General features: G+C 36.6%; 1 protein-coding gene across 1 annotated transcript in view; it reads left to right on the forward strand.

Moving 5' to 3' along the window:
* LOC121407111 (nose resistant to fluoxetine protein 6-like) overlaps positions 1–11,976 on the forward strand; it is a 33,792-nt gene extending 21,816 nt beyond the window's left edge. Inside the window, exons 9-16 of the mRNA XM_041598041.1 lie at positions 803–895; positions 1,573–1,741; positions 2,066–2,145; positions 2,910–3,011; positions 4,140–4,287; positions 8,525–8,708; positions 9,337–9,479; positions 11,822–11,976. Of these exons, the coding sequence (XP_041453975.1) occupies positions 803–895; positions 1,573–1,741; positions 2,066–2,145; positions 2,910–3,011; positions 4,140–4,287; positions 8,525–8,708; positions 9,337–9,479; positions 11,822–11,941 (1,039 nt within the window). The 3' untranslated portion in view covers positions 11,942–11,976. The remainder of the gene's footprint in view (positions 1–802; positions 896–1,572; positions 1,742–2,065; positions 2,146–2,909; positions 3,012–4,139; positions 4,288–8,524; positions 8,709–9,336; positions 9,480–11,821) is intronic.
* Positions 11,977–27,150: the final 15,174 nt, after the last annotated feature.

Raw genomic sequence — 27,150 nt, forward strand, 5'->3', positions numbered from 1 at the left:
AGGCTTACACATTAAATTGTTTAGTTTAGGCAGAGTCAAACTGTTAATGCCATTTAAAAGATCGGTTTGACGATATGGGGAATTAAAAAAAAAAACTCACAAAAGTTACTGAAATTTCACATTCTACATCTTTTTTTTCATAAAATGGCCAATTTCTTTTCCATATTTCCTTGAAATTGTTTTGATCAAGAAAATGAAGAATATTCACTTCTTTCTTGACTCTGAATGATCGTTCTATGAAGTTACACTTGGTCAACACTATGGAAGTCCACATTTGGGACTACAATGATGGCATTGTGGTCTCACTTGTAGATTTTCATAGTGTTGACTGAGTGTAACGTCATCTGAAAACAATCAACGATGAAAAATTGTTTTCAGTTGATGTTACATTGTTCAAATATAACGATAGTTATGCTGCTGATGATGATGGACGCCCAACAGCATTCAGTATTAACTTGCGCATGTCTACATGGGGTTGTGTATAAAAGAAAAAGAGGGCAGCGAAAGTATGAAATTCCACGTCCATATTTGTAAAGATAAATTCATTTTTTTTATTTTGCTAGCATATTTTGAAGAATAAAAAGTTCTAAAATGACAAAATTGCCCTCTTTTTCACTCCTCTGTAATTCACTCCCATATGTTTTACACACAATCCAAAATGACAATATGCAAATTTATACATGTACATACCCAACACTGCCAGGCACTCTTCCCAAGAGTGTCATTATGCGTTCTTACGCATTCAGCAGTCTATTGGTACAAGAATTACATGTTGTTTTTTTATATTGTTTGCTTTCTATAGTGGTCTTCTTCTGACCTATATCACTCTCAAGAAGATGTCTAAGACCAATGGGAAGATTCCCTGGGGGTTGTTCTATTTCCATAGATACTGGCGGTAAGTAATATGATAGAAGTGGTGCACACTTAAAGGCATCTCTAATACCATGTCTATACATTATTTGCGTTTTAAGAGTAGAAAAAGGGTGAATGTATTTATTTACCCAATGTGGTAATCTACATGAAGGTTGACACCAAATGTGATGGCGATAATCATGAACATGGAAATGATATTGTTTGTTGTGGTTGTTAAGTGGTGGTTTTGAAATTAATGATGGCTATTATTATGATGATGGCTATGATGATGTTGATGATAATAATAGTGATGATGAATATAATGATGGCGATGATGATGATGGTGACAGTGATGGTGATGATGATGGTGACAGTGATGATGATGATGATGGTGACAGTGATGATGATGACAATGGTGATGCTGCTGCTGATGATGATAATGGTATCTTCATCATTACCATCATCATCATTAAAGAAGATCTTGATAGTCATGACTTGAAAATGGGTGAAAATGATACCAGTGATTACAGGATGATGATGTTATTAAGGAAGGCTCTGCTACTGGTTAAGTCATGATGAAAATGATGAAGACAATCTAACTCTACTATGTCTTAGTATATATTCTCCTTCCCCTCCCTTACTTCCTTTCATCTTTTCAGCCAAACATGATCATCATCATTGCTGTTTATATTATTCTCTATTTTTAATATACCAATGTAGCCTGACCCCAGCTATTCTGGTCACCACACTGATCTGGATGTACATCAAGCCTTGGGTGGGTGATGGTCCCCTCTGGAGGTCATTTCAGAACACTGAGACCTGTTCCAAGTACTGGTGGACAAACATCCTTTACATCAACAACTTCTACCCACAACAATTTGCTCAAGAGGTACAGCAATGGGTGATTTCAGATTCAGTGTTGGTGTTGGAAGCACTATTTAGGTTGTCTTTCGTAGTCACACTTTGTAAATTATCCCTAAGGATTCATGTGATTACCATGTTTGAGCAATCATTCATCTTATGCAACTTTGTTGATGAACATATCTTTCTATATTACAAAAAACATGAGGAAATATAGATGGTTTTACTACCAATCCTTTTACCCATTTACCCATGTGTAAAATAAAATTCTGAACCATGAAATGATCAATCATCAACAGATGATTTTTTTTAAAGTTATATTATATTTTTATATTATTTTTTTTCCATGCAGTGCATAGGATGGGTATGGTATCTTGCAAATGATATGCAGTTTTTCGTCATTAGTCCTCTTATCCTGATTCCTCTGTTCTAGTGAGTATTCAGTGAATGATTTTCACTTTAAATTTCTTCTTCTGTAGCTTAATATTTGAGCATAAGATGGTTTTCCTCCCTTAATCAATTGAGATGCTTGGGTGGTATTTTGAATTGTATACATTCATTGTCAAAAAGACTGAGAATAACAACCACTTTGAGGCCTGTATTTCCTTATTGAGATCTATGTATAAAAATTTTCACGTGAAACCAAGTAACAATGGAAATAGAAATACCAAGAATGCTTAAATGTATCGGTCTTTAACATTCAAGTCCCAGAGCATGGTACTGCAGATTGCTTTTTTTGCAACTTCTGCAATTTTGCAGTGCTTCCACAGTTTGAAGAAATTCCTCTGGCATTGGGCAGTATTTGTTGGTCACCGATGGACTACCCAGATCAACTAAACTTAAGATTTAGTCACGATAGAAAATTCTCAGCTTGTTTTTCTTGGATGCAATGCATCATTACTGCTTTTATCATTCCTGCCCCTTTCATCAATTTAGATATATTTAACTGGAATGTAACCATATCTGTTTAAATTTGCCTGCGCCATAATGAGGCTGCGATGAATGCAAGGTATGCACCCCAGGGAGTGGATATTGCGCACTTTTGTGCGGGATTAAAATGAATCCAATGACCGGGGTAATAATATGCTGTAACACGCTTTGAGCCGTTCTGGGAAGAGCACTTTATGAAAATTGGCTATTATTATTATTATATCTGTTGATAAAGATGAGTGTTTCAATGTGTTTTTATCTTTCAGCATGCCCTGGTTAGGGCTCACTATTATAGGTGTTCTTCTGGCCTGTAGTTTTGCAGCAACTGGTGCCTTGGTTTGGATAAACAAATTAGGAGCAAATGGCATGTGAGTGAGGTCTTTACATTCCTCTGGGGAGTATCATTTTTGATTAGCCACCCCAAACCAACAATAAATTCCCCAAAGATGAACCTTGATATTTTCCTTTAGCTTGAAAAGGCACATCCTAGTCTTTAAAATAATTGATACCTTGTCCACAATATATCGCATTTTGAAGAAGTCCCAGGATAGCTTTATAAAATAAATAGAAAATAAAGGTTCACTCAAATGCAAGATGTGCACAAGATGCATTCTCAGTGAAATTTCCTAGCAATCTGCAAAAAAATTGGTATCGGAGTAACTCTTGTATCTTGTCTTTTATTCATCTTTACAACTCTGCACTTTGACAGTATGAGCAAGAAGACTTACTCATTCAGATAAGCAAATTTTCTCATTCTTGAATTTGAAGACCAAACAGCCATTTTGGCAATTTACAAATCCTTTGTGATGACTTAGTGTTGGTTTAGGGATGGTTGATCACATTTGTAACTATTTTCTTATTTTGAACTTTTCATTGTAATTGTAAGGTAAAAGGCCACCACACACCTTATGGGTGGTGTACAATTTGATTTGAGAGCAAACCCTTGTTCACATATTTCCTGAAAATATTAACATATAGAATTTTCTTATTTGAGGAGCAGAATAAGCCTTATGATTGTTGAAAATGACATTGTATGTCCAATCTAAATTTGTGTTCACTTGTGTGGACAGTGTGATCACTATCATATCATTAAGATCAGATGATAAATTTGTTTTTATATTTGTAAGGTGGATCTATTAATATGACAATATAGAACTTTGGACAGTAGAATGTCCACACTCCGATGTTTAGTGATCTTTAGAATTATCCAAACTTAATATAGTTTGTTTTGCCTGTCTAATTTGCATTAATTATTTCAATAGATATTTAGTTTCAAGTTGTGTTTTTCTCAACATTTCTTTCTCTCACTCTCTCACTCTTTCCTTCCTTTTCTATTCTCTTTTCATAACTCTTTCATTTCTTTGTGTCTCATGTCTCTTCACTTTATTTTCCACCCCTTCTTTTTCTCTCCCTGTCCCCTCCACTCTCTTTCTCTGTCCCTTTATCTGATATACTCTCCTTCTTTCTCTCCTCTCATATTCTTTCTCTCTCTGTAGTCATTTACCAGATGTAGAACCAACCGGAGCAGATTTTAGTTCCATTATCTATGGCAAGCCATACTGTCGTATTCCACCCTACCTTGTTGGAATGGTTCTTGGTTACCTCATGTATAAACAAGGAGACAGGAAGATTCGCCTGAACCCTGTAAGTTCTCAGGCAGAGCCACCATATTAGGTGCTTTCTGAAACGATGGTGTTCTAGGTATCGTTAACACTATCTCCAACCTTACCCTCATTAACATGCTTATGTGTACCTTCTCTACCTCCTCCTCCTCGTCATTATCATCAAGGACATCATCTTGATCATCATTATATTCATCACTATGTCATGAATATTATCACCATTGTCATCACCACCATCATCATCATCATCACCATCATCATCATCATCACCATCATCATCATCAACACCATTGTCTCATCACCATCATCATCATCACCATCATCACCATCGTCATCATCATCCTCACCACCATCATCACCATCACAGGCCTGCCAACTTCTCCGGGTTTTCCGGAGTTTCTCCGTTTTTGTCTCACCTGCGAAGCAAAGTGAGACTATAGGCGCCGCTTTTCCGACGGCGGCGGCGGCGGCGTCAACATCAAATCTTAACCTGAGGTTAAGTTTTTGAAATGACGTCATAACTTAGAAAGTATATGGACCTAGTTAATAAAACTTGGCCATAAGGTTAATCAAGTATTACTGAACATCCTATTAGAGTTTCATGTCACATGACCAAGGTCAAAGGTCATTTAGGGTCAATGAACTTAGACCATGTTGGAGGATTCAACATCGAAATCTTAACCTGAGGTTAAGTTTTTGAAATGTCATCATAACTTAGAAAATATATGGACCTAGTTCATGAAACTTGGACATAAGGTTAATCAAGTATCACTAAACATCCTGCCTGAGTTTCACGTCACATGACCAAGGTCAAAGGTCATTTAGGGTCAATGAACTTTGGCCGAATTGGGGATATCTGTTGAATTCCCATCATAACTTTGAAAGTTTATGGATCTGATTCATGAAACTTAGACATAATAGTAATCAAGCATCACTGAAGATTTTGTGCAAGTTTCAGGTCTCATGATTAAGGTCAAAGGTCATTTAGGGTCAATGAACTTTGGCCGAATCGGGGGGTATCTGTTGAATTACCATCATAACTTTGAAAGTTTATTGGTCTAGTTTGTTAAACTTGGACATTAGAGTAATCAAGTATCACTGAACATCCTGTGCGCGTTTCAGGTCACATGACCAAGGTCAAAGGTCAATGAACTTTGGCCGAATTGGGTGTATCTGTTGAATTACCATCATAACTTTGAAAGTTTATGGATCTGATTCATGAAACTTGTACATAAGAGTTATCAAGTATCACTGAACATCCTGTTTGAGTTTCAGGTCACATGATCAAGGTCAAAGGTCATTTAGGGTCAATGAACTTTGGCCGAATCGGGGTATCTGTTGAATTACCATCATAACTTTGAAAGTTTATTGGTCTAGTTTGTTAAACTTGGACATTAGAGTAATCAAGTATCACTGAACATCCTGTGCGCGTTTCAGGTCACATGACCAAGGTCAAAGGTCAATGAACTTTGGCCGAATTGGGTGTATCTGTTGAATAACCATCATATCTCTGTAAGTTTATTGGTCTAGTTCATAAAAAGTGGCCATAAGAGTAACCATGTATCACTGAACATCTTGTGCAAGTTAGAGTAGTATTCAAAGTCAGCACTGCTGCTATATTGAACTGCGTGATGCAGGTGAGACGGCCAGAGGCATTCCACTTGTTCAGAATTTATAGCGGCCCAAAAGCGGAGAACTCCGTTTTCTTTGTATTTCAGATGATTTTCTTTTTGGGGGAAATGACGCACTTTCCGTCTGCATCTGCCTACGGCTCTCTTTCTCTCTCTCTGAGTCCTCTCAATGTTACATTTACGTACGTACGCACGGTAGTATATACCGTGCGTAACGTTAATTAAACGCATGCACTACGCGCGCGTACGTGGAGTTCAGAGTTCAATGGATAAGAACGCGTGATGGGCCTGTGCTCCGTGTGTGCATATACGAAGCGCAACAAGCCACGGCCAGCGCGCTATTTATCCGACAGCGATCGTGTGTATTGACATTGGACAGTTCGCCCGCGATCGCGAGGATTCATAGCGCGTGTAGTGCGAATGTAACTCTGTGCATACGGTACGATGCAGCGCTTGCGTGCCTCCGCTACTACCGTTCTGGAATACCGTGTGGGAAATGGATTGTTTCGCCAGCTGAGGGTTTAGAAACGGTAACATTTTAAAGTAATATCTTCTCATGATATTTTTATATGTGCTTTGTGCTTAGTGAGCTAAATGCTTTGGATTTTACAAGTCTGCCATTTCAGTGCCGATTCTTGCAAACTTTTAGACCCCTGCTGTATTTTTTTTTAGTCTGTGAACTGTCATGACTGTGTGAATGATCCATGATGCCAAAAGCAAAAGGGCACACTCAAAAGTTTCGCGACGTTTACAAAGATATGGACAAACTTGAACAAGAATTTAATCTTTATCAAATAGATCAAGATGTTGATGAAATTGTTGCAAGTTCAAATACAGACAGAATCGATGAGAAATGGCACAAGATAGGAGCTATTAAGGATATCACAAGGCACACAGAGAAGTACTCCCTCCTATGCAAAACAATGAAAGCAGTTCTGCTAATTTTTCATAGCAACAGTGACTGTGAAAGAGTATTTTCCATCGTGGTAAAGAACAAAACTAAGCAGAGAGCAAGCCTGAGCACAAGAACATTAAGTTCTCTGATGGTACATGAATTGGCTATGGAGAGTAGAAAGAAACTATGCCATACTTGTACTTACTCAAGAGAGGTAATACATGGTGCCAAAAAAGCCACTTATGAAAGGCTCCAGAGAAAGGACAAGTCATAAAAAGCTCAAGAAGGGCTCCAGAAGGCTTGTTTTTAAGGTGAAATTTCCTAAATGTCCTCCAGCTTCAAGGGGGCTCCGCCCCCTTGCACCCCCGCCGGGGCCTTGCCCCTCGCCGTTGGGAGTTCGGCTTTCAACGCGATTCGTGGACTCCTTTTTTCCATTTTCAAATGTTGGCAGGTCTGCCATCATCATCATCATCACCACCACCATCATCATCACCACCATCATCACCACCATCATCATCACCACCATCATCACCACCATCATCACCACCATCACCACCATCATCACCACCATCATCATCACCATCATCATCACCATCACCACCATCATCACCACCATCACCACCATCATCATCACCATCACCACCATCATCACCACCATCACCACCATCATCACCACCATCATCACCACCATCATCATCACCATCATCATCACCATCATCATCACCACCATCATCACCACCATCATCACCACCATCACCACCATCATCACCACCATCACCACCATCACCACCATCATCATCACCATCATCATCACCATCACCATCACCACCATCATCACCACCATCACCACCATCATCATCACCATCACCACCATCATCACCACCATCACCACCATCATCACCACCATCATCACCACCATCATCATCACCATCATCATCACCATCATCATCACCACCATCATCACCACCATCATCACCACCATCACCACCATCATCACCACCATCACCACCATCATCACCACCATCACCACCATCATCACCACCATCATCATCACCATCACCATCATCATCACCATCATCATCACCATCATCATCACCATCATCACCATCATCCCCACCATCATCACCATCATCATCACCACATCATCATCACCACCATCATCACCACCATCATCATCACCATCGTCATCATCACCGTCATCATCATCATCGCCATCATCATCATCATCACCATCATCATCATCACCATCATCACCACCATCATCATCACCACCATCATCACCACCATCATTATCACCATCATCATCACCATCATCATCACCACCATCATCATCATCATCATCACCATCATCATCACCATCATCATCATAAATACTCTCCAAGTAGTTCATTAGTCCGCTATAAAATGCTTTGTGCTTTGATACACATTACTGTGATGAATTACATGCATTGGTGTAAACTCAGCATAGTATATATTAATAAATTGTAACAACTGTATGTTGTATACATTCAAGGGCCTAAATGAAACCAAGGTCATTGAAGACCATGGAGTTCTTGTTGACTGACCTTGATGCCCCTCTTGTTGGCCTTGGAGATATGTTGTGCCCTTTTTTGATTCCCCCCATTTCATTTGTGCTGTAATGTAGAAATCTCCCCTAATGGGAGTGAGGCTATGCCCTTGATATATTAAAATTGAAGGCCTGTTGAATATTGTTCATCTTTGTTTCTTTCAAGGCCTTGGCATCATTAGGTTGGGCTGTAGCAGTAGCCGTCGGGATGTCCTGTGTCTACGGTTTATTAGGAGGTTACAAAGGTCACTTGACCTTGGCAGGTTCTATGGTTTATGAGATGCTTAGTCGGTTTGCTTGGGGCGTCTTCCTTGCCTGGGTGGTTTTTGCATGCAGAGAGGGCTATGGAGGTGAGCAAAGTCATTTATATCTTCCATTTTCCATCTTTCATATCATATTTGAGGTTTTGGTTTTTTTTTTGGAGTGGTAGCACAGAATGCTCCTTAGAGAGTAGAGATGGTGCACTTCAGGAGTGGACAGTGACCAAGTCTATTGATCAAGATGATGATTATTTGTTGATCTGCTTAGAAGTAGTAGTAGTAGTAGTAGCAGTAGCAGCAGCAGCAGCAGAAGTAGGAGTAGTATTTGTAAGATTAGGAGGAGGGGGAAAAGTAGTAGTCCCTTCAAGTCAAAAATTCTGATCATACCTGGTCTAAAAGTTGTGGTTTAACTATGGAAAGCCAAATGTGATGCAACCATTCCTGGATGCAGCTCTCCAATCAATTCGTCAGTGCATTCATTCATGAATGTCTGAGAACAATATCTAGAATAGTTTGTCACCATAAAGCATGGGGTCAAGAAAAACATACAACGTACACAAATTTTGACATTTTTGCTTCCTAAAAGTTGAGTAGAGTTGGCCATGGCCCTAGTTATAATGGTGTTCAAGGTATGGGAGACTGGGTTTTATTCAAAGGTAATGGAATGTTACTTCTAAAAAATAAAAACAAGTTTTGCCTATTTTTGTTTGATATACAGGTTGGGTGAATGACATCTTATCATGGAGTTTCTGGTTACCATTGAGTAGAATGACATACTCTGCCTACCTGCTGCACCCGATCATTATCTTCATATTCCTTGGAAACACCAAGAATACCATGATGGCATCCCTTTGGCTTCAAGTAAGGATTCTCCTTTCCTTTTGTATTTTAATCACCATTTCCTTATGGGATTTCATATTTTGGAAGGGAGACAGTAAATTATTGCAGGCCTTAGTTCTCCAGTTTGGGTGTGTATAAAAACCACCATGACGAAAATTTTGCGTTTAAGAGCAGTATACCCCAAGTTTCCCTTATCATCCAATCTCTTCTCAAAACCCTATTGCCCTCAAGCATGAAATTTAAATATAGAAACACCTGTTTCTTGACCTCGGTCCAAGATAATACACCCCAGCATCAACGGTCACAGCAGGGGGCCACACACGATGGATTGCATTCTGTTGAGTGCATGGAGTTCCATGTATACACGCGTTGATAGAAACTTTTTTCTTCCTTTCTTTCTTTCTTTTTCTTTCTTTCTTTCTTTCTTTCTTTCTTTCTTTCTTTCTTTCTTTCTTTCTTTCTTTCTTTCTCTCTCTCTCTCTCTCTCTCTCTCTCTCTCTCTCTCTCTTCCTTCCTTCCTTTCTTTCGTTAAGACTGTATCGTTGCGCGAGTGAACGGCATGCATCCCATATTTTCTTGCTGTACGGACAGAAACTAGATGGGATGCATCGCGGTCCTTGCATGCTAAGCATACCGTAATTTTTATTCTGCATACTTTCCTTATTTCGAGGTCGATTTTCTTCGTTCGAAATTGAAAATGGACTAGTATTGGATGTCTGAATGTAATATGCCTTTGAAAACGTGATTAATATCGAATACAATAATTTCATTCCGAAGATCCTTCTACAGGCAGACAAGTCTTACGTAATAGCACAGCTGTTGTTTATCGTTTCGTCCTTGGCTCAACGCTCGTTTAGCTGGCCCGTGGTGGTGAAATCGAGACAAGGGGATTACCTGGCCAAGATGGGTTTATCGGGGTTGGAAAAGTTGTTTGAGATTTGCAAACGCAAAACGGGGTATGCGACCGCAGTTTGCAGTCCGAAGTGAGGTCGAGAATCAAACGGGAAATATTCGTAATGACCGTGTCAGGGCTTCTTCTGATATACTAATAGTAAAGTGATTCAGTCTACATGCATGTGAATAAAATGTCAGAGCTTTTGGCACTGCAGCATTCCTGCTTTGTGTGTTCAATGAAGTATCGTCACAGTGATTTTTACTATTTGTGACACCCATCCCAAAACCAATAATAAGTCACCCAAAATGAATTTTAAACTGTTTAGAGCTTAATAAATCACATCCTGAGCTTTAAAGTTATATACAACTTGTCAAAATTGATTAACAATAACCCACATTACAGAGCTTCAAAGAATAAGGAGAAAACATGATATTAATTTCTGAAGGTGTCCATGGTGATGGAGGATTGTGCAGTGGTTTCACAGTACACCATGTATCTTTCAAAAGCATATGTTGGTCACCATAAGGAGCATCCTAATACATTCTCCTGAAGATGACAAGAACACACTTCATGAAGCATTGAGGGTTTTTTCTTGGGGGGGGGGTCCTTTTCAGGACCAACATATATATGCCCATGAAAGATACAATTACATGGTGAATCGTGAGAAAACAGGGTTTGAGGTTTGAGTTGTGCACACTGTGCAATGTCTGTAAAACCTCCAAGCAGTCCCCCAAAAAAGTGTGCCAAACAAACTCTTGCATCTTGTATTTTATTCAACTTTATTTCTTTGGGAGTTTGACAGTATGAAGAAGAACGAGAATAATCCTTTCAAATCACCATAAGGAGCCAATTTTCTCATTTTGACATTTTGGAAACCATATTATTTGTCTATTGTTGGCTGTGGGGTGGCTGGTCACATTTGTTCTGAGTCAATCAGATTTCAGTAGCTTATTAAAGTTGTTAGTGAAAATCACTTTTTGTTTCATGTGATGGTCCCCCCCTCCCCCTTGCTCCTGATATTCTTGTAAAGGGTGAAAGCAATTCGAATTCAATCATCATAGCAGTAAAAGCCAGCAAAACTCACTCAAAATCATAATTTGTTTGTGCAAAGGGAAATTTGGTACCACCACTTTTCATAGTTCTAACTCAGTCATTCGTGCATTATGAATGTTGAGATGAGTCTCGAATGAAAGAAGAGAAGTATGTCTTTCCATTCATGTACATTTTATGAAGCATTTGTATGATCATGATAGGAAAAATTTACACTGAATCACGGTTTTCTTTTTCTGGGACATACTGTATATATACATTCATCATTTAGTACAAGAAACAATCACCAGTCATGTATAAAGTCATTTGTAACTTTCAAATAGCTTCCATGAAGCCACCACTGAACCAATATATCAATATACCATGAATTACCATTTGTTATTTATTTCTAATTTTCCTTCCTGTATCTCTTCAACAGCCAACATATTTTGTAGGATACTTTGTGATGTCGTATGGAGCGGCAATGGTGATGGCTATGTTCATTGAATTCCCGTTTGCAAACCTGGAGAAGATATTCCTTCCGTCAAGGCAAGGATAGGACTTAATTGCCATTTCTACATCAGAGAGTATATATTTTTACTTTTTTTTCCTAGAAGCCTGTCTCATACTGACCAATACATCATCTGTGGTAGCATACAAATAACATTTAAATAGTGGGCATTTAAAAATGAAATCAAGCATGTATACCTTCAAAATAAATAAAGAAACAACAACAACAAAAATGGATTATGGTATCAGTAATGTGAAAGACTGTTTGAAGAGCTCAGGAAATTCTGTTCTGAAAATTGTTGTTTTTATTTGAACCAAAATAATTGATTCTACCTTACATATGATTGTTGATCGGACGATCTTCAGAAAGTGACCCATTCAATGGGTGGTAGATTGTTCAAGATATACCCCACTCTATAATTTTTGACTGAGGTTTTCCTTGTACGTTCACACAATTCTTCGCACCCCCTATATTTTGAACTTCTGTACATGTAGATATTAATTTTAAAAAAATTATAGTTCATTTTACTTATACAGTGCTTAATACATGATGTTTCTATAAATCTATTTGAAAATATTGGAAAAAATACACATACATATAGTAACCAGCCTACTAAAAGTCTGCAAAAAGGAAAATAATGTAATGTATTGACTTTAATAACAGCAGGAATATTCATATTTTAGTCTTAGTTTTTATACAGATAATTAGATTCTATATTCAATTCATCATGATCTAAATTTTGTGTTTGTACTGGTTCATTTTACTGCTAAAAGTAATATATTTTCAAGACATTTAATGAATTCAAACTTGGCATGCAAGAAAGATTCAGTTCTGATAAAGGCAGACATAATTTAAGATTTTCACATTCTTTTTTGTAATTTACTAAAAAAATATAACTCATAAGGATAGTTCCTAGAATGCTCTTATATTGTAAATAAAATGATTTTATATATGTTCGCTAATGAACATATGTTTTTATTTGTGATGTTTATAGTTTGTCTTATTGGTGAGTGTGAGTATAATTGATATTATAGGTCACATTCGCAAAAACTTTGAAAAATCAACTCAAGGCATTTAAATTAGTAACTATGAATATTTGTAATTATGTCAATGGTGTATATTTAAAATGAGTCTTGTTTATTTTGTAAGCAATATATTCCCACGTCATGAGAATGAAACCTATTCAATTTAACACCTGATGACATGGATTTTTAGCCTCATATTCTTATTGCCATTTCTCATTATTGAATCTAACCAAAAGTTCCCAGAGGTAGCGCATGGCATGAAATTGCCATTCACTTTGTGCACTGAATGAGAATCTTTCTTGTTCAGCGATGTGTGACCCAATAATTTTCCAGCTAGGCACAAGTCTAGTCGCATCCACTTTTGCACCACGTTCTCAATCTCTTCTGGCATTTCGAGGAATAATCATCGTTAAACTTGCTCCTTGTGTTATCCCTCTTACTCTCAAGCTACCAGAAGTTACTGGGTCACACAGGTAAACAGTATGAGCTACATCAGGATTTTTTGGTTATTGTTGATAGTGAGAGTTGGTCATCTTTGTTTTCCCACATCATTTATAACACTGTAATTGCTATCAGTTAAGGCCATCGCACACCTTACAACTGGTCCACGATCCGATTTTGGAATGTATGGCATTATGCTCATGTTCTGAAAATATTAATGATCTCTTTGAGGTTCCAATCAACTGAAACGATACTAATGTAACAATTTTGGATGATGGCAACCCTTTATGCACTAAAGGCCAATCGTACGATTGCTATTACGACTAGATATTCATTTTTTTTTGTAATAATAAGGATGACAGCATAGTCACAGATTTGAACATAGGTATTCGTTCAGAAGTTTAGAACATAACACATTAAGATATTCTATGTCTCAATATTGTCATTAAATTTTAATAGGTTTTATTCCAAATTGGGTCGTAGACCAATCGTAAGGAGTGCTGTGGCCTTAACAGTACAATGCTGGTTTGTTGCACCTTCACTTGCTATTCAGCAATTGATTGCAAATTGGTAAGGGATATTGTTTTTCATAATTGGGCAACATTCCCACATTCAGTCAGAGAAGTTCAACAATTGCCAAAATCAGGAGAAAAAAGGTATGCTCTTCACCAGCCTGATACACGTAAAGGGTATTTTTCACACTTTCATGAGAATGAAATATCCGAGGCATTATTTAGGGTGGGTAAAACAGGGATAATACTTGTTCATGTTCATGTATTTTGAGATCGAAGGAGGATTTTGTGTTTGAAGTGAATATTTTAAAGTCAATGTGCAAGCAAGGTGTCTATACCTTGTGATGTGTCACAATGCTGGTGTGGAGCTAAACCTTCTGGCTGGTATGCAGTCCTTTCCTACAGTCTCGCGTAATCTTGTTGACAGAATACCAAGTCACACATTAAGTTAGGTTTCAGCAAACCTTTACTATTCTAACATCAATTACAACAGATTCCAAACGTAATATAATTATATGAAGATATATAAAGTAAATGTATAAGATTTTACAATTCAACAATTAACAATGATGCCTAACTTTTTCTTCTTTGACTATTGGTTTTATTGCTTGAGTGTCTTGACAACTACTTTTTGGTCAAGCGTCATCCCCCGTCTCTTTATAGACCTAAACCATCTTTCATCTCAGTTACAGATCTTAAATACTAAACACCCTGTCAAATTATATATAACCCATTTCTAGTGATTTGTTCAACCCAAACATTTATAGATATATCATGATCAAAACGGTTAAACATCTTATAAAGGATTAGGGATATTCTTTTCCAGATGTCTATTTCCTCATAGCGATCACTATTTTAGAGTTGATGGTGGTGCATCAATCAATCTTGGATACGATAATTAACATTCATGACATCATAATTAAACATGAATATTGAACATAGTTACATAGAATACTGTATCACAACAATATTTAGCACATTAAAACACAGAATATTATATCCACAACATCACACAATCACAATGTATAACTGTTACATAACTGGAGTTTATGTATTTAAAACAATTTCAATTTGCTGTACTATCCTAAGACCTAGACAATCAGGTTGTCCACACAAGGTGGGTGTTTCATAAAGCTGTTTGTAAGTTAATAGCGACTTTAAGAACAATTGGTCATCCTTTCTTGTGCGCTAAATGATCACCAATGAACGTTTAATGGTTAATAACATTTACCACAAGAAGTAATCACCAGTCGTCCTTTAAGTCACTCTTAAGAATATAGCTTTATGAAATGGCCACCTGTGTTGTATTCACTGACTGCTGAATATAGAATTCTGGTGAACTATGAATACTTTTATGCAGTATCTGTCTCTGACAAGATTTGTCTCTGTTGCAATTTTTAGCTAGATTTATAATAATTTTACCCCATACATCTAATGGTCAATAATTTTTTAATGAATTTTGAAGCATTTGTCTCTCTAAATATATCATTGGCTCATGCCTGGTCAATCACTTTGCCCCTTGGATCTGATTGGTTAAGAATTCTTAGCTTCCCATACCAGCTGGAGTAGGTACCGTAACTGTTCATTCTTGGAACAATCTGACCAGATTGACTGTGTTAGTGTTTATAGTTTACCTCATTCATGGTGGTTCTTCAACCTTTTATGGTCACTCTACACAAAATGAATATAGTCATCTTTTTACATAATGACAGTGCATAGACTGAAGGTTGTTGGACCAAGTGGGTAAAGGATATATACATAAATAAGAAATGAGACAAAATGCTAAATCAGGCCATTTGGCAATTACATAAAATGCTGACTAACTGATTGCACACAAGATGATAATGGATCATGTCTGATCAAATTGAATAAAAAAGCATATTTATATTTTAAGAATCATGATCTAAGAATTATGTTGTGCAAGATTGATTACAGCAACAATAAAGGAAATGATTAATACCTTCTCACACTACACTGTGCTTTCTCTATTGATCAATGCCTATCATCATTTTAGATAGAAATTATATATTGATGTATACATTTTGTGCACATTCATTTCATTATCCGTTAGTATATATTTATCACATTTCATATGGAATTCTGTATATTTTAATTTTGTAGTGTTTTTATTTTTTGTGAAAGATCATAAGAATTACAAAGAAGACATGAAATGTCATCTGTTTAAACAAGGGGTAAATATATAGAGACACAGGTGAATCAGGTCTCTTACATGTTCGTCCAAATCAATAAGTAATACAAGCTGTTGCTATTATTTTTTTAGTCAAACTTTCCTCCTCAGCCGCTTTTTAAATGACAATTTTCAGTTTGTTATCGACATGTAAGCATAATGTATAAATCAATTATTTTGTATTGTTGTGGAGTAGCATTATGTGGTTGATTCCTTCATGCCCCCCCCCCTTCCGATCTGCAAATACACGCCTTAATTGATACTTGATACACAGTGAGTCTTGCATTCTAGCAAATTTGAAATCAAACTTGTGCCATAGATGTTGATAACTTGAGAATAAGTACTTTAGCAAAATCTAACAAAGAAATTGAGGCTGTGATTGTTATCATGACTATCATATGGATATCTTCTTTATGAAATATTTAATTTCCTTTGAATTAAGACACATATTAATGCTGCAAGTTCTTCAAAAAAATTATATCATTCATACCTTCATATTTTGTATTGTCATCTTGTGTGGTAAAATGTTTTTGTTGTTTTCTTTTACACAAGATTTTAGACCAAATCTCTACTAGTTTCTTGAGTTTTAATACCTATTCAAAATGTTATATATATTTGATAGATTATAATTTCATTTGAAATAAAAGTACTTAATGAGAACGATTTCAATGCACATATATATAAGATCTTCTTTCTCTGATAAACTTTAAGCAACTGATTTTTAAGTCATTGTTCTTCAAATTGTACAATAAAATCGTATATGCACAATCATATATGTAAATCAACCATCTATTATTATGCAATGTCTTATAATGCCAAAAAAAATTGTTGGTGCTACATGTATTATCATTTATAGAGAGAGGGAGGAGAAGGAGAATCAAAATAGGAAGAGAGCAATAGAGTATTGATGAGAAAGACTTTACAGGGGAATAGGCAACAAAGTAAAATAGATTTTCTCATTGTTATTTTTATTCATGGACTATTTTTTTTAAATCATCTACAAAATGAATTTGAAGAATAAAATTCACATTCTGGCTGTTTCTACATGAATAAAACATCAATCATTATCAACACAATTAATGTATCAATTTTCAATTGATAGAGCGTACAAAATATCATCAATAAGGATACAAGTGCATTATAGGAGAAAAACATTGGCTTGAAAGAAAGAAAGATATACATATATATATATATATACACACACACCACGAGGTGTAGAGTGCTTAAAGACTTCTGATTAAGTGTTGAGCGTTATAGCAAGGATGGTTATTATTCATACTATAAAAATAGGGATATGTTAACTTATACCACTCTAGAACATAGAATGTAGGTCTACATTGTATAAGTATGGATTTTAGAAAGAGGGCCTTATTCTACTCAAAGAAGGAAAGCGATGGAGAAACAAATATCTGACCATAATATAAGGTATATAAGAAACACACCAAACTCCTAATTTACCATAATTTGTAAATAGTGCATTATTTGAACATGATTTCATAAAAACACAGACATGACTTACTTGTCATCGCCCTTGGTCCTTATCAAATGTTACAATATTACTGTTGGGTTTTGAAAGAAAAAAAATAGTGTTGACAATAATATTGTCAACACAATTATGTTTCCGAATAATAATACTCAATGTTGACATTGTTTATATAGATAAGATACAGATAAGTTTCTTAACGCTCTAAAAAAATAGTATGAGAAAGAAAGAGAGAGACAAGGAAAAACAAATAGAACCTAAATACATCACTTGAGACTGAATTTTGAGAATTTGGAACTACATAATGCATCAAGATAGATAGATAGATAGATAAACAATTAAATGTATACTTGTATTTTTAACTTTGTAATTCACATGCAATTTAGTTTGTTAACTGCAATACGTGGAGAATTTTAATAAATTATCTAATTATATATCTTTCTGTCTGTCTATCTATTTATCTATCTATCTTTATATTAGATAGATAGATAGATCGATGGACAGAAAGAAATTTATCTATCTATCTTTATATTAGATAGATAGATAAATCGATAGACAGAAAGAAAGATAATTAGAAAATTTATTAAAATTCTCCATGTAATGCAGTTATCAAACTGAATTGCATGTGAATTACAAAATTAAAAATACAAGTATACATTTCATTGTTTACATTTTACATGACATGACTAAGTAGATAATACATGTATACCGTATATTATTATTATTATTACTTATTATTTGCGTTGCGCTTTTCCCATTAGGCCCAAAGCGCTTACAATGAATTAATTAAATGTAATATTTTAATAACTACAAAGTACGAAAGAGATGAGTTATTAATGAATTTTTGAAAATTGCTAATGTTGGAGACTGTCTAATTATTATTGGCATGCAGGTCGTTCCAGGATTTTGAAGCCGACACCGTAAAAGTTCTGTCACCAGCTATAGTGTACGGGTTAATGAGGTGAAGGTGATCACCGGCCGACCTATAAGTGCTCTAGTTGGTGTATACAGATTCAAGCAGTTACCTAAGTACTGTGGAGCCTGTTTATTCAGTGTTTTGTAGACAATCAAGAGTAATTTGAACGTAATTCTCAGTGAAGAGTGGTTGGCAAGAATGATCTCGGGAAACCTGTAAAATTAATCGTGCTGCCAAATTTTGTAGTCGTTGAATACGGATTAATTGATTAGAGGAAATTGTAGAAAGGAGCCCATTGCAATAATCGATGCGAGACAGAACCAATGAACGAACAGCAATGTGACAGGCAGACTGGTCAATGAACCTTCTAATTCTAGAAATGTTCCTTTAATAAAAAGTGGCTGTGCTACATAATATATGAGAGATATGGTACGACATTGACATGCGGGAATCAAATATGACACCAAGGTTTCTTATTTTTTCTGATGGTCTAATGAGTGTGCCATCAACATCAAGTTGAACATTTGGAAGATTGCGCAAGTTAAAAGTAGAGGCCGCAAAAAAGAATTCAGTTTTTGTCATTTAGTTTTAGCTCACTATCATCCACTGTCTTATATCTGATATACAATTCTGGAGTTTAACCAGTGCATTATTGAGAACTCCAGGAGTATACTGTATACCACTGATCTTATGAAACTATTAAAATTACATTCATGCTTAATTGTATATTGTCAGAATTATGTGGAAAGTAGAATTTCTCAGTCCGCCGTATCGCCAATCTCGACATACTAATGCAGAAATTAGTCGGAGGAAGGGGCTCGCACTCGTCGGATCTCCTCGGTCAGCATTCCCTTAAAGGCTCTATAGGCTTGTCTGACTATTGTTTTGTTCAGTAGGCCAAGGCTCATGATGGTCAATGATGAGCAGACGAGTGAGGTTCTTAAACTGATCAAGTTTTCTGATATTGAATGACGGATCATCTTGATCGTAGTTATTCATGACGGCGATTCCTGTGGGGTCCCTGCTCGTCCAGTAGATACTGTCTTTGAAGTAGGCGATATCTCGGAGTCTTCCTGAGAATCCCGGATCGACTTCCAACACGTCCACCCGGACAACTTGTAAAACATTTGGAGTGTTTTCGTCCAAAGTTGTCGGTATGTCCATATAAAAAATTTCTGATGGTCCTTTTTTTTTATTCTTATAGTCACATAAAAACATGCGTCGTGGATTCCCTGTCAAAACAAAGAAATCACAGGTAAGAGATAAACAAATATACTATCGCCAACTGAAATGATTAAAGTTGACAAAGGTATTGGTTTGTTATTCTTAAAGGAAATGGATTATGTTGAAAAGGTAAAAAATATGAAAAGCATATTATTGGTCAGACAAATATTGGGAAAGATGTGAAAGGTTAATTAAAGGAGTTTTTTTGCAATCGCATCAGGGCCAGATTCTACAACTTAGAATATTTATTGTTAAAGCCCCTTTATGTTTAAGCAAACTTTGTAAAAAAAAAAAGAATCAAAACAGCTGTTTCTTCCTGGACTTTTGACAAGCGACTTATTTGCAATTTTCGTTGTTCTGGTCGCGATTGCAAAAAAAATCGCTAATGTCACTTGAATGTATACAATTTTTCAATTTAATTCCAATGCACATTCTTTTTTTTAATGACATCTCTTTCAAATGCATTTACTAAAACCATGTTCTCCATACATCCAATAATACTTAACTGTCATGCTCTCTACCATCCAAGCCGATTTTGAAAGGGAATATTGTTTTTCCAATATTGTAAGCAAAAAGGTCAATATGGATGAAGTGGACTTATTTAGCAAATGCCCAGAATAAAGAAGATATAACATGAATTTAAAATTTAATCGCAAGCATTATTTGTTAGCTGTGGAGTGGTTTGGATATATATATATATATATATATCTTAAAGTTTCACGTATTGGCTTCTGTAAGGTAACAAAATAATGTTGAAGATAATGCTTTGATTGCCAATAAGTTTATTAGCAATCAAAGCATATATATATATATATATTTATATTCATATTTATATATCTATATGTATGAAGTAATCCAGTAATTGTGACGTAAATTGTTGCAGGGATCAACAACGTGGACTATCACCAACAAGATCAACAATAATACCTATACAGTATAGGGTTCCTGTCCACTATACGCAACAATAAAGTAGGCCAATAAATCATGATGACATGTATCAAAAAGAACCATATAGTTTTTTTTTATTTGTAGTGGTATCGTTATTTTTATTTTGATGATTATACTTACGGCTGAGATCAATGCTAAATCCGTTGGGATTAATGGATTTGGCGTAGGAATATGTCATGCTGCTATGAATCAAATTTGAAGTAAGAGATATGCGCTTGATGCTGCTATCCATTAACAAGTACAGAAATCTAAAAAACAGAAAAAAGATGATTCATATTCAAATGACAATAAAAGATTGCCAACACCTCCCAAACATTTCAAACGTCTATGAGTTGAAATGCCATCCCTGCATGGAAAGTCCCTTATCATGCGTGTACATGAAAATCTATGTCGCATGATTTTAAGGGCAAGCGTAATTAAATGTCGAATAAGGAACTCTTGATTGACATTACAGTCAAGTTTTGATTGATTGATAACGAATTTATTCATTCCAAAATTTCAACAAAGTTACAAAGTAAAGCAAAATATAATATGACATTTTGAAATGAAATAGGAATCTTCTGGAAAGCAAAACTTGTTATTGAAGGTTTCCTAAAAAACAATATATATATATATATATATATATATATATATATATATATATATATATATATATATATATATATATATATATATATATATATACAAATCATATCGTTCTTGTTGAAGTTCAAAATGTATATAATAGTTTAATATTTAATGAAGAAGGCTCTTTTACTCTCAAAGCTACGACATAAAAACCTCAACCTTGGTCATGATTTCAATTTTTAAAAAATACTGAGTGCCCCACTGCCCTTATTGTCTCGCTTCTGCTATTATGGCGAGACAAAAGGGGCAGCTAGATTACTGTTTTAAGACTTCAACGTGTTTTTCTATCAGTTTTGTTTGATACTATTTTGTGGAACGAGTTTTCTGATAGGCCTTGTTATAAAGGAAATTTTGTCAATTACAAGTTTACAATAAGCAGGTGCCCATAAAGCCCTTTTTACACCTTCACGGAAGGTGTACAGTCAGGTATTACTCCTGCGTACACACTGGCTACTCATCCGGCGCCATCCTTGATGTACCGGCAAACAGGCGCGCCGGAACACTTTCATTTTTTTTTTTTTTTTTGGGGGGGGGCAAAATCCCGAAGGGGGCACAATATTTTTGACAGCGTGAGATACCGAAGCGATCGAGCGGGAGAGGCTATGGGACCCCCACCCCCCCCCCCCGGTAAGGATTTTGTGTAAAAATTCAGTATAAAAGTTGCGTTTCTAAGTGCATTCAAAAATGAATTTCTTGAGAATTAAACAGTCTTGGAGTTCTTTTTGCTCCTTCTGTTTCCTCCCTTCTGACCCAGCCTGGTGTTTCTTCATGACCAGGGTCGCAGTTCCAGCAAATTACGAGCCTTATTGCAAACGAAATTGTTTCAAACCAATGTTATATAGGCCTTTTAAAGACTTTAAGATGACAAACATGACCGTACGAGCCGGGGCCGCCGATCGAGAGGGCAAAATTCACAAAATTCACCAAAAGTGTGCACGAAATCCTTCAATTTTATTCTAGAAAATGCAAAAGCTCCCCCATCACAAATCCCCTCGCTCTTACGTTTCTTCGAAAATTTAGGTCTTGCAGCCCCACCCACTCCCGGGTTGTTTTTTTTTTATTTTTGCAAACGTCCATGAATAACAAAAGCTGGGATGAACCAGAGAACATAGCTGCCATCTCGATCTGATTAGTAACAGGTAATGGGAAGAAGTTTTGGAATCTAAAATACATATATAAGTGCTATATATGAGCTGAAATAGTATCAGACAAAACGCCTTCCAATCATGCCAATGAAAAGAAATAGAGGAAAATATGTGAAAATATCTTAAGATTTTTTTTATATAGTAGAGCAGTACTGTAACGCTTTTTTTTCTTTTATATTCTTTACATTTTTATTCATATCTCGGATAATATGAGTCCGGTCAAGAAGACACTTTCACAGATGATTTTAGTTTTTCATGTCTAAACATTATCTCTAAGTTGCTTTCGAGTGGGATTCACCATTTTTACAAATAATAAATTATAATCCTCTACACATGATTATTCTGAGTGTAATTTTCTGATAACATGTCTATATTGAGTTGGAATGACCTTGGTATTTTCTTTAGGGCGCTGAATTGTTATTATTATTTGTTTGGCGTCACCTGTGCCTGGGAGGCGAAAAGGTGATCCACAGGTCTCTCCTCCCGATATAACTGATGGGGGGGGGTGCAGGTGGACCTCGACACCGGGGTTTCCCCCTATACGAATAGTGCAGTGGGTTCTTAACGTGCAAGGGTGGTGACTCTCCTCTACACGGGGCCTCCATTTAACGTCCTATCCGAGGGACGGAGTGTTTTCCATTGTAACATAGCCTGCATCTATGAAACATGGGAGAGACGTTTACACACAACGCACTGACTTCAGTCATTTGCCCAGGGTGGACTCGAACCTACGATCTTTGGTTCGACTTCGACGGGCAGACGCGTTACCGACTGAGCCAACACCGCTCTCTTGTTATCACTGTATTAACTCAATTCATATTTAGTTGAAAATGAAATAATTGAAACAAGTTTCTCGAGATGTTATGGTTTCTGGGCTTGACAGCTATGACATAGATTCCACATCTTGCTCGAGTAACTAGTGTTCACGCGCGTTAGTGATATCGGGTCCGGTCTGAGCGTTTCTGGGCGACCGCGCGTTTGTTAGACGACACAGCCAGCATCATAGAATTATAAACCTAATCATTGATGGACCACTATCAATTTGCCATTCGCTTTTAGTCTGAAATGTATTCATTAAAAGGTTAAACGTTATCACACTGTAATAAGATGGAAAGGGGGCTTATCAAAGCTATGTTTCACAGAGGAACTGTTCGTCAAAAGACGCGAGGCTTACTATGATAATGTATTTGCCCCGTCAGGGGCAAAATTTTCATTTTTGACAATGGAAATGACAATTTTCAGGCAGAAAAGTGCCTTCATTTACTTTTGTCCTTAAATAATTTATCATTTTTCATCTTTCAGGGGGGCACGTTGGGGGGGCAAAATCTCGTTTTGCCCCCCAAAATTTTATTGGGGGTGGGCAAGTGCCCCCCCCTGCCCCCCCCCCCGCTTCCTGCGCCCCTGCCGGCAAAGCAGGGAGAAAAATTGAACATGTTCAATTTTTCATCCCGGAGTACACGGGCGGATAATAATCCGTGTTCATCCTTGTAGCCATCGTGTACATTATAGCTACCTAATGCATCTGGGGAACCGGGAGGTCCATAATTTTCAATTGCTGAAAAGTCTAACAATCCGTCGTTATAATTTCTTTGAAATGTCTCCTTTTGTAAAACATGATATTCTTGCGGGATGCAGCAAGAAATAATTATTGCAGACGGAAAAATATCGCATGCAACAATAAGTTACAATAGCCTCCTACCTCTTGTAAATTTTCTTGCATTTTGCAAGAAAGTTAACCAAACGCAAAGATAAGCGAATTTTTTAGAATAGCTTTATTCTCGATATGTTATCTTGCGCATAGGTGTATTTATGCGCCGGTTTTAAATTCAATACGCTGCATCGGCTCGAGGTTCAGAACCGCGAGCCGATGCAGAATCGGCTTTTTTTTGTTATTTGTTATTATTATTTCATTTGGCAGAATATCAAACAAGTCATATACTATGGTGAACGCAATTGTGTAAACGCGATTAACTTGCATCGACTCTCGGTGCAGAATCGGAAATTTTGCACCATCTGTATTCTGACGTACATATTGTTGGTGCGCTCGGATCATTTCAGATTTTTGCCCATTTTTGCCACGCGAGCCGATTCTGCATCGACTTTTTGTTCTGTTCTGAACCAAAAGCACGTCTAAACACGGTACGCACCCAGCGAATGTTGCAAGAAAAATATACAAAAAAGGGTACAATAATTTTCGGAATACGGATTTTATTGTAACTCTAAGATACAAAAATATAACTCTAAGACATTTTTTAGAATACGGCCCCTGGATTTTTTCGGGGGGGGGGGGGATAGTGGTATTTCATAGATTCAGACCTAACAGCGGAATATTCAAAACATTTTTGGTTATATCATTAACAAAATGCCCCACAATCATGATGCACATCTCAGGTACAAAATAATGAAAACTTGAAGCCCGAGCAGATTTGTTTTAATTTGTGTACACTTGAGAACAGAATATTTTTAGTGCCATTTAATCCTCTTGAAAAGGATAATTATCTCACATAAAAGACATGCTGTCCTGGATTAGTTTCACATTTTCCAATTTGTTCCATAAACCTGTGTTTCTGTTTTCTTCTAGTTAAGTTGGCTCTTCTTTTTTCTCATGTCTTTCCTCTTTTTCTCTCGCTTTTTTTCTTCCCCGATAGGAGGGGGAGGCCAACTATGGAGGCATTTTTCGGAAGGGGTCCTCCTCAGAACAAAACAGCAAACTTCGAGGTTCCCTGATTTCTGGGATTCACTCTTCATTAACCCTAAAGGGGTCATTTGCGCGATATTCTGAAACACAAAGAGACAGCGCTGCAAAATTTAATGACTTTTGTTAAAGTCTCGCGGCCTTTTGAGACCGAATTTGCAACAAACGGGTATAGCATTGCGAAGCCACGTGACTTTTTACGAGACAATGTCATGCCGAAAATGGCTCATTAAAGTCATTGGGAGATGAAATTCATAAATATTGTAGTTATGTTTCTAATCAGTCTGCTTAATCGATTTAGGGTTTAATTTAGTTGTTAAATGCATGGTCTGTAATAATTTCCATTGAAATAAACAATAAAAAATAGATGAAAAAGCAAGGAAATACATGAGAAATTCTTAAAACAAAGAAATACTTGGCTTCCGCAATATTTCTTCGTGGAAACCTTTAGATTAGATTACAAAGATGGCTTCCGTTGGAAAAAGTGAAATTGGGTGTTAAATTTGAAAATAATATTTTTCACGAGTAAATTTGCATATTTCATTCATAATAAATAAAAAAAAATATTTACAGATTTCTCTTTTTATACTTGCTTGTAGTTTATGTGGTAAAGAATGTGCGTGCCAAATTTCGGCGCGATCATGCAAACGGCGGCCAAGATCAGAAGGGAGGTCATCATGCCCTTAACCACTGGGTCCTCAATTACACCTCAAAACGTCTGTATGTCAGGATTTGAACATCTAAAACGGACTACGACTCACCCCTCTTCTTCATCCACTTCAAGAAACGGTGGCTTCTCAGTTGAATAGCCGGTTTCCGACCTTAGATAGAAGAGCTGATGACTTGGACTAGAAACCGAGCTCTCTCCATCAATGGACACCGATGTTATATTTATTTTAGTATTAACATTAACGGCATGATCAGCTGGACACAGTCTATGTGCAACGTAGAGGGTGCGAGATGTCTCGGCAATAGCAATACTCCCTCCTGAGATAACAATAACAATAATGATTATTAACAAAAAAATATTATTTGGCTGATAGAGCCGACATTTTCACTCTCTCTATTTTATATATTATATAAATAGTGTACAATATACTTGATTATATTTGGAGTTCATTTTCAAAAAATTCGAATGTCAAAATCAATATTTGAAAGGTTGGAGGAGTGACAACCTTTTCCAAATGTTACATCCAACGTACCTTGTATAAAGCTGAATCCAACATAAAGTGTTGGGTAGAACGATTTAAAGTGGTATATATTTTAGAAAATGTTGCACTCCTCCAACCTAGTCTATATTAATGTAGACCCACATCTGCAGTGTGTGTACCTCAGCTTATTCAACGAGTCTGCATAGTAGACTAGGTCTACTTTGGCTCTGAAAAAAGCTCGCTACGCTCGACTTTCAGGCTGGTTATTATTTGGCAATAAGTCATGATTGACTATTTTTCCCCATCATCAGATCATACCGTAGCCTATAATCTAGGCGGAGGCTGCAGCTATTGTCTTTGCTGTTATGCTGAACGCACGCAATACGTCTGATCTGGCGAAGACTACGCACTCGTGGCTGCAAAGCCACGTAGCCATAATCAATGCAATGCGTAGTCTTTGTCAGATCAGACGTATCGCTTGCATGCGTTCAGCTTATAACAGCAAAGACAATAACTGCAGCATCCGCCTAGATTATATAGGCTAATCATACCGTGACATGTGGATGTGGTGAATCTCTCCATGTTTGTTCCGTTCACATTAGCTCGATAAATTATCCTGTCCGAGTTGTCAGTCCAATAGATCTTCATATCGATAGAATCATAGGATAGGTAGCGAGGCTTACTGGATGATGGGATTCGAGTGAAGTTTAATTTTTGAAGATCTGCAACAAATATTCCCCTGTCATTTTCAGTTAAGTGACCAGTCACGATGATCGTTGCAGATAGTTCTAAAAGACGGGAGAAATGCGTATTAAAGGAATATTATGAGACCTTTGTTCTCAACAGCTTTGTCAGAAATAGAGAGTTCTGATGGTTAAAGCTATAAGTTTAAAGCCTGAATT

The sequence above is a fragment of the Lytechinus variegatus genome, chromosome 2, assembly GCF_018143015.1.
Source record: "Lytechinus variegatus isolate NC3 chromosome 2, Lvar_3.0, whole genome shotgun sequence".
Lineage (NCBI taxonomy): Eukaryota > Metazoa > Echinodermata > Echinoidea > Temnopleuroida > Toxopneustidae > Lytechinus > Lytechinus variegatus.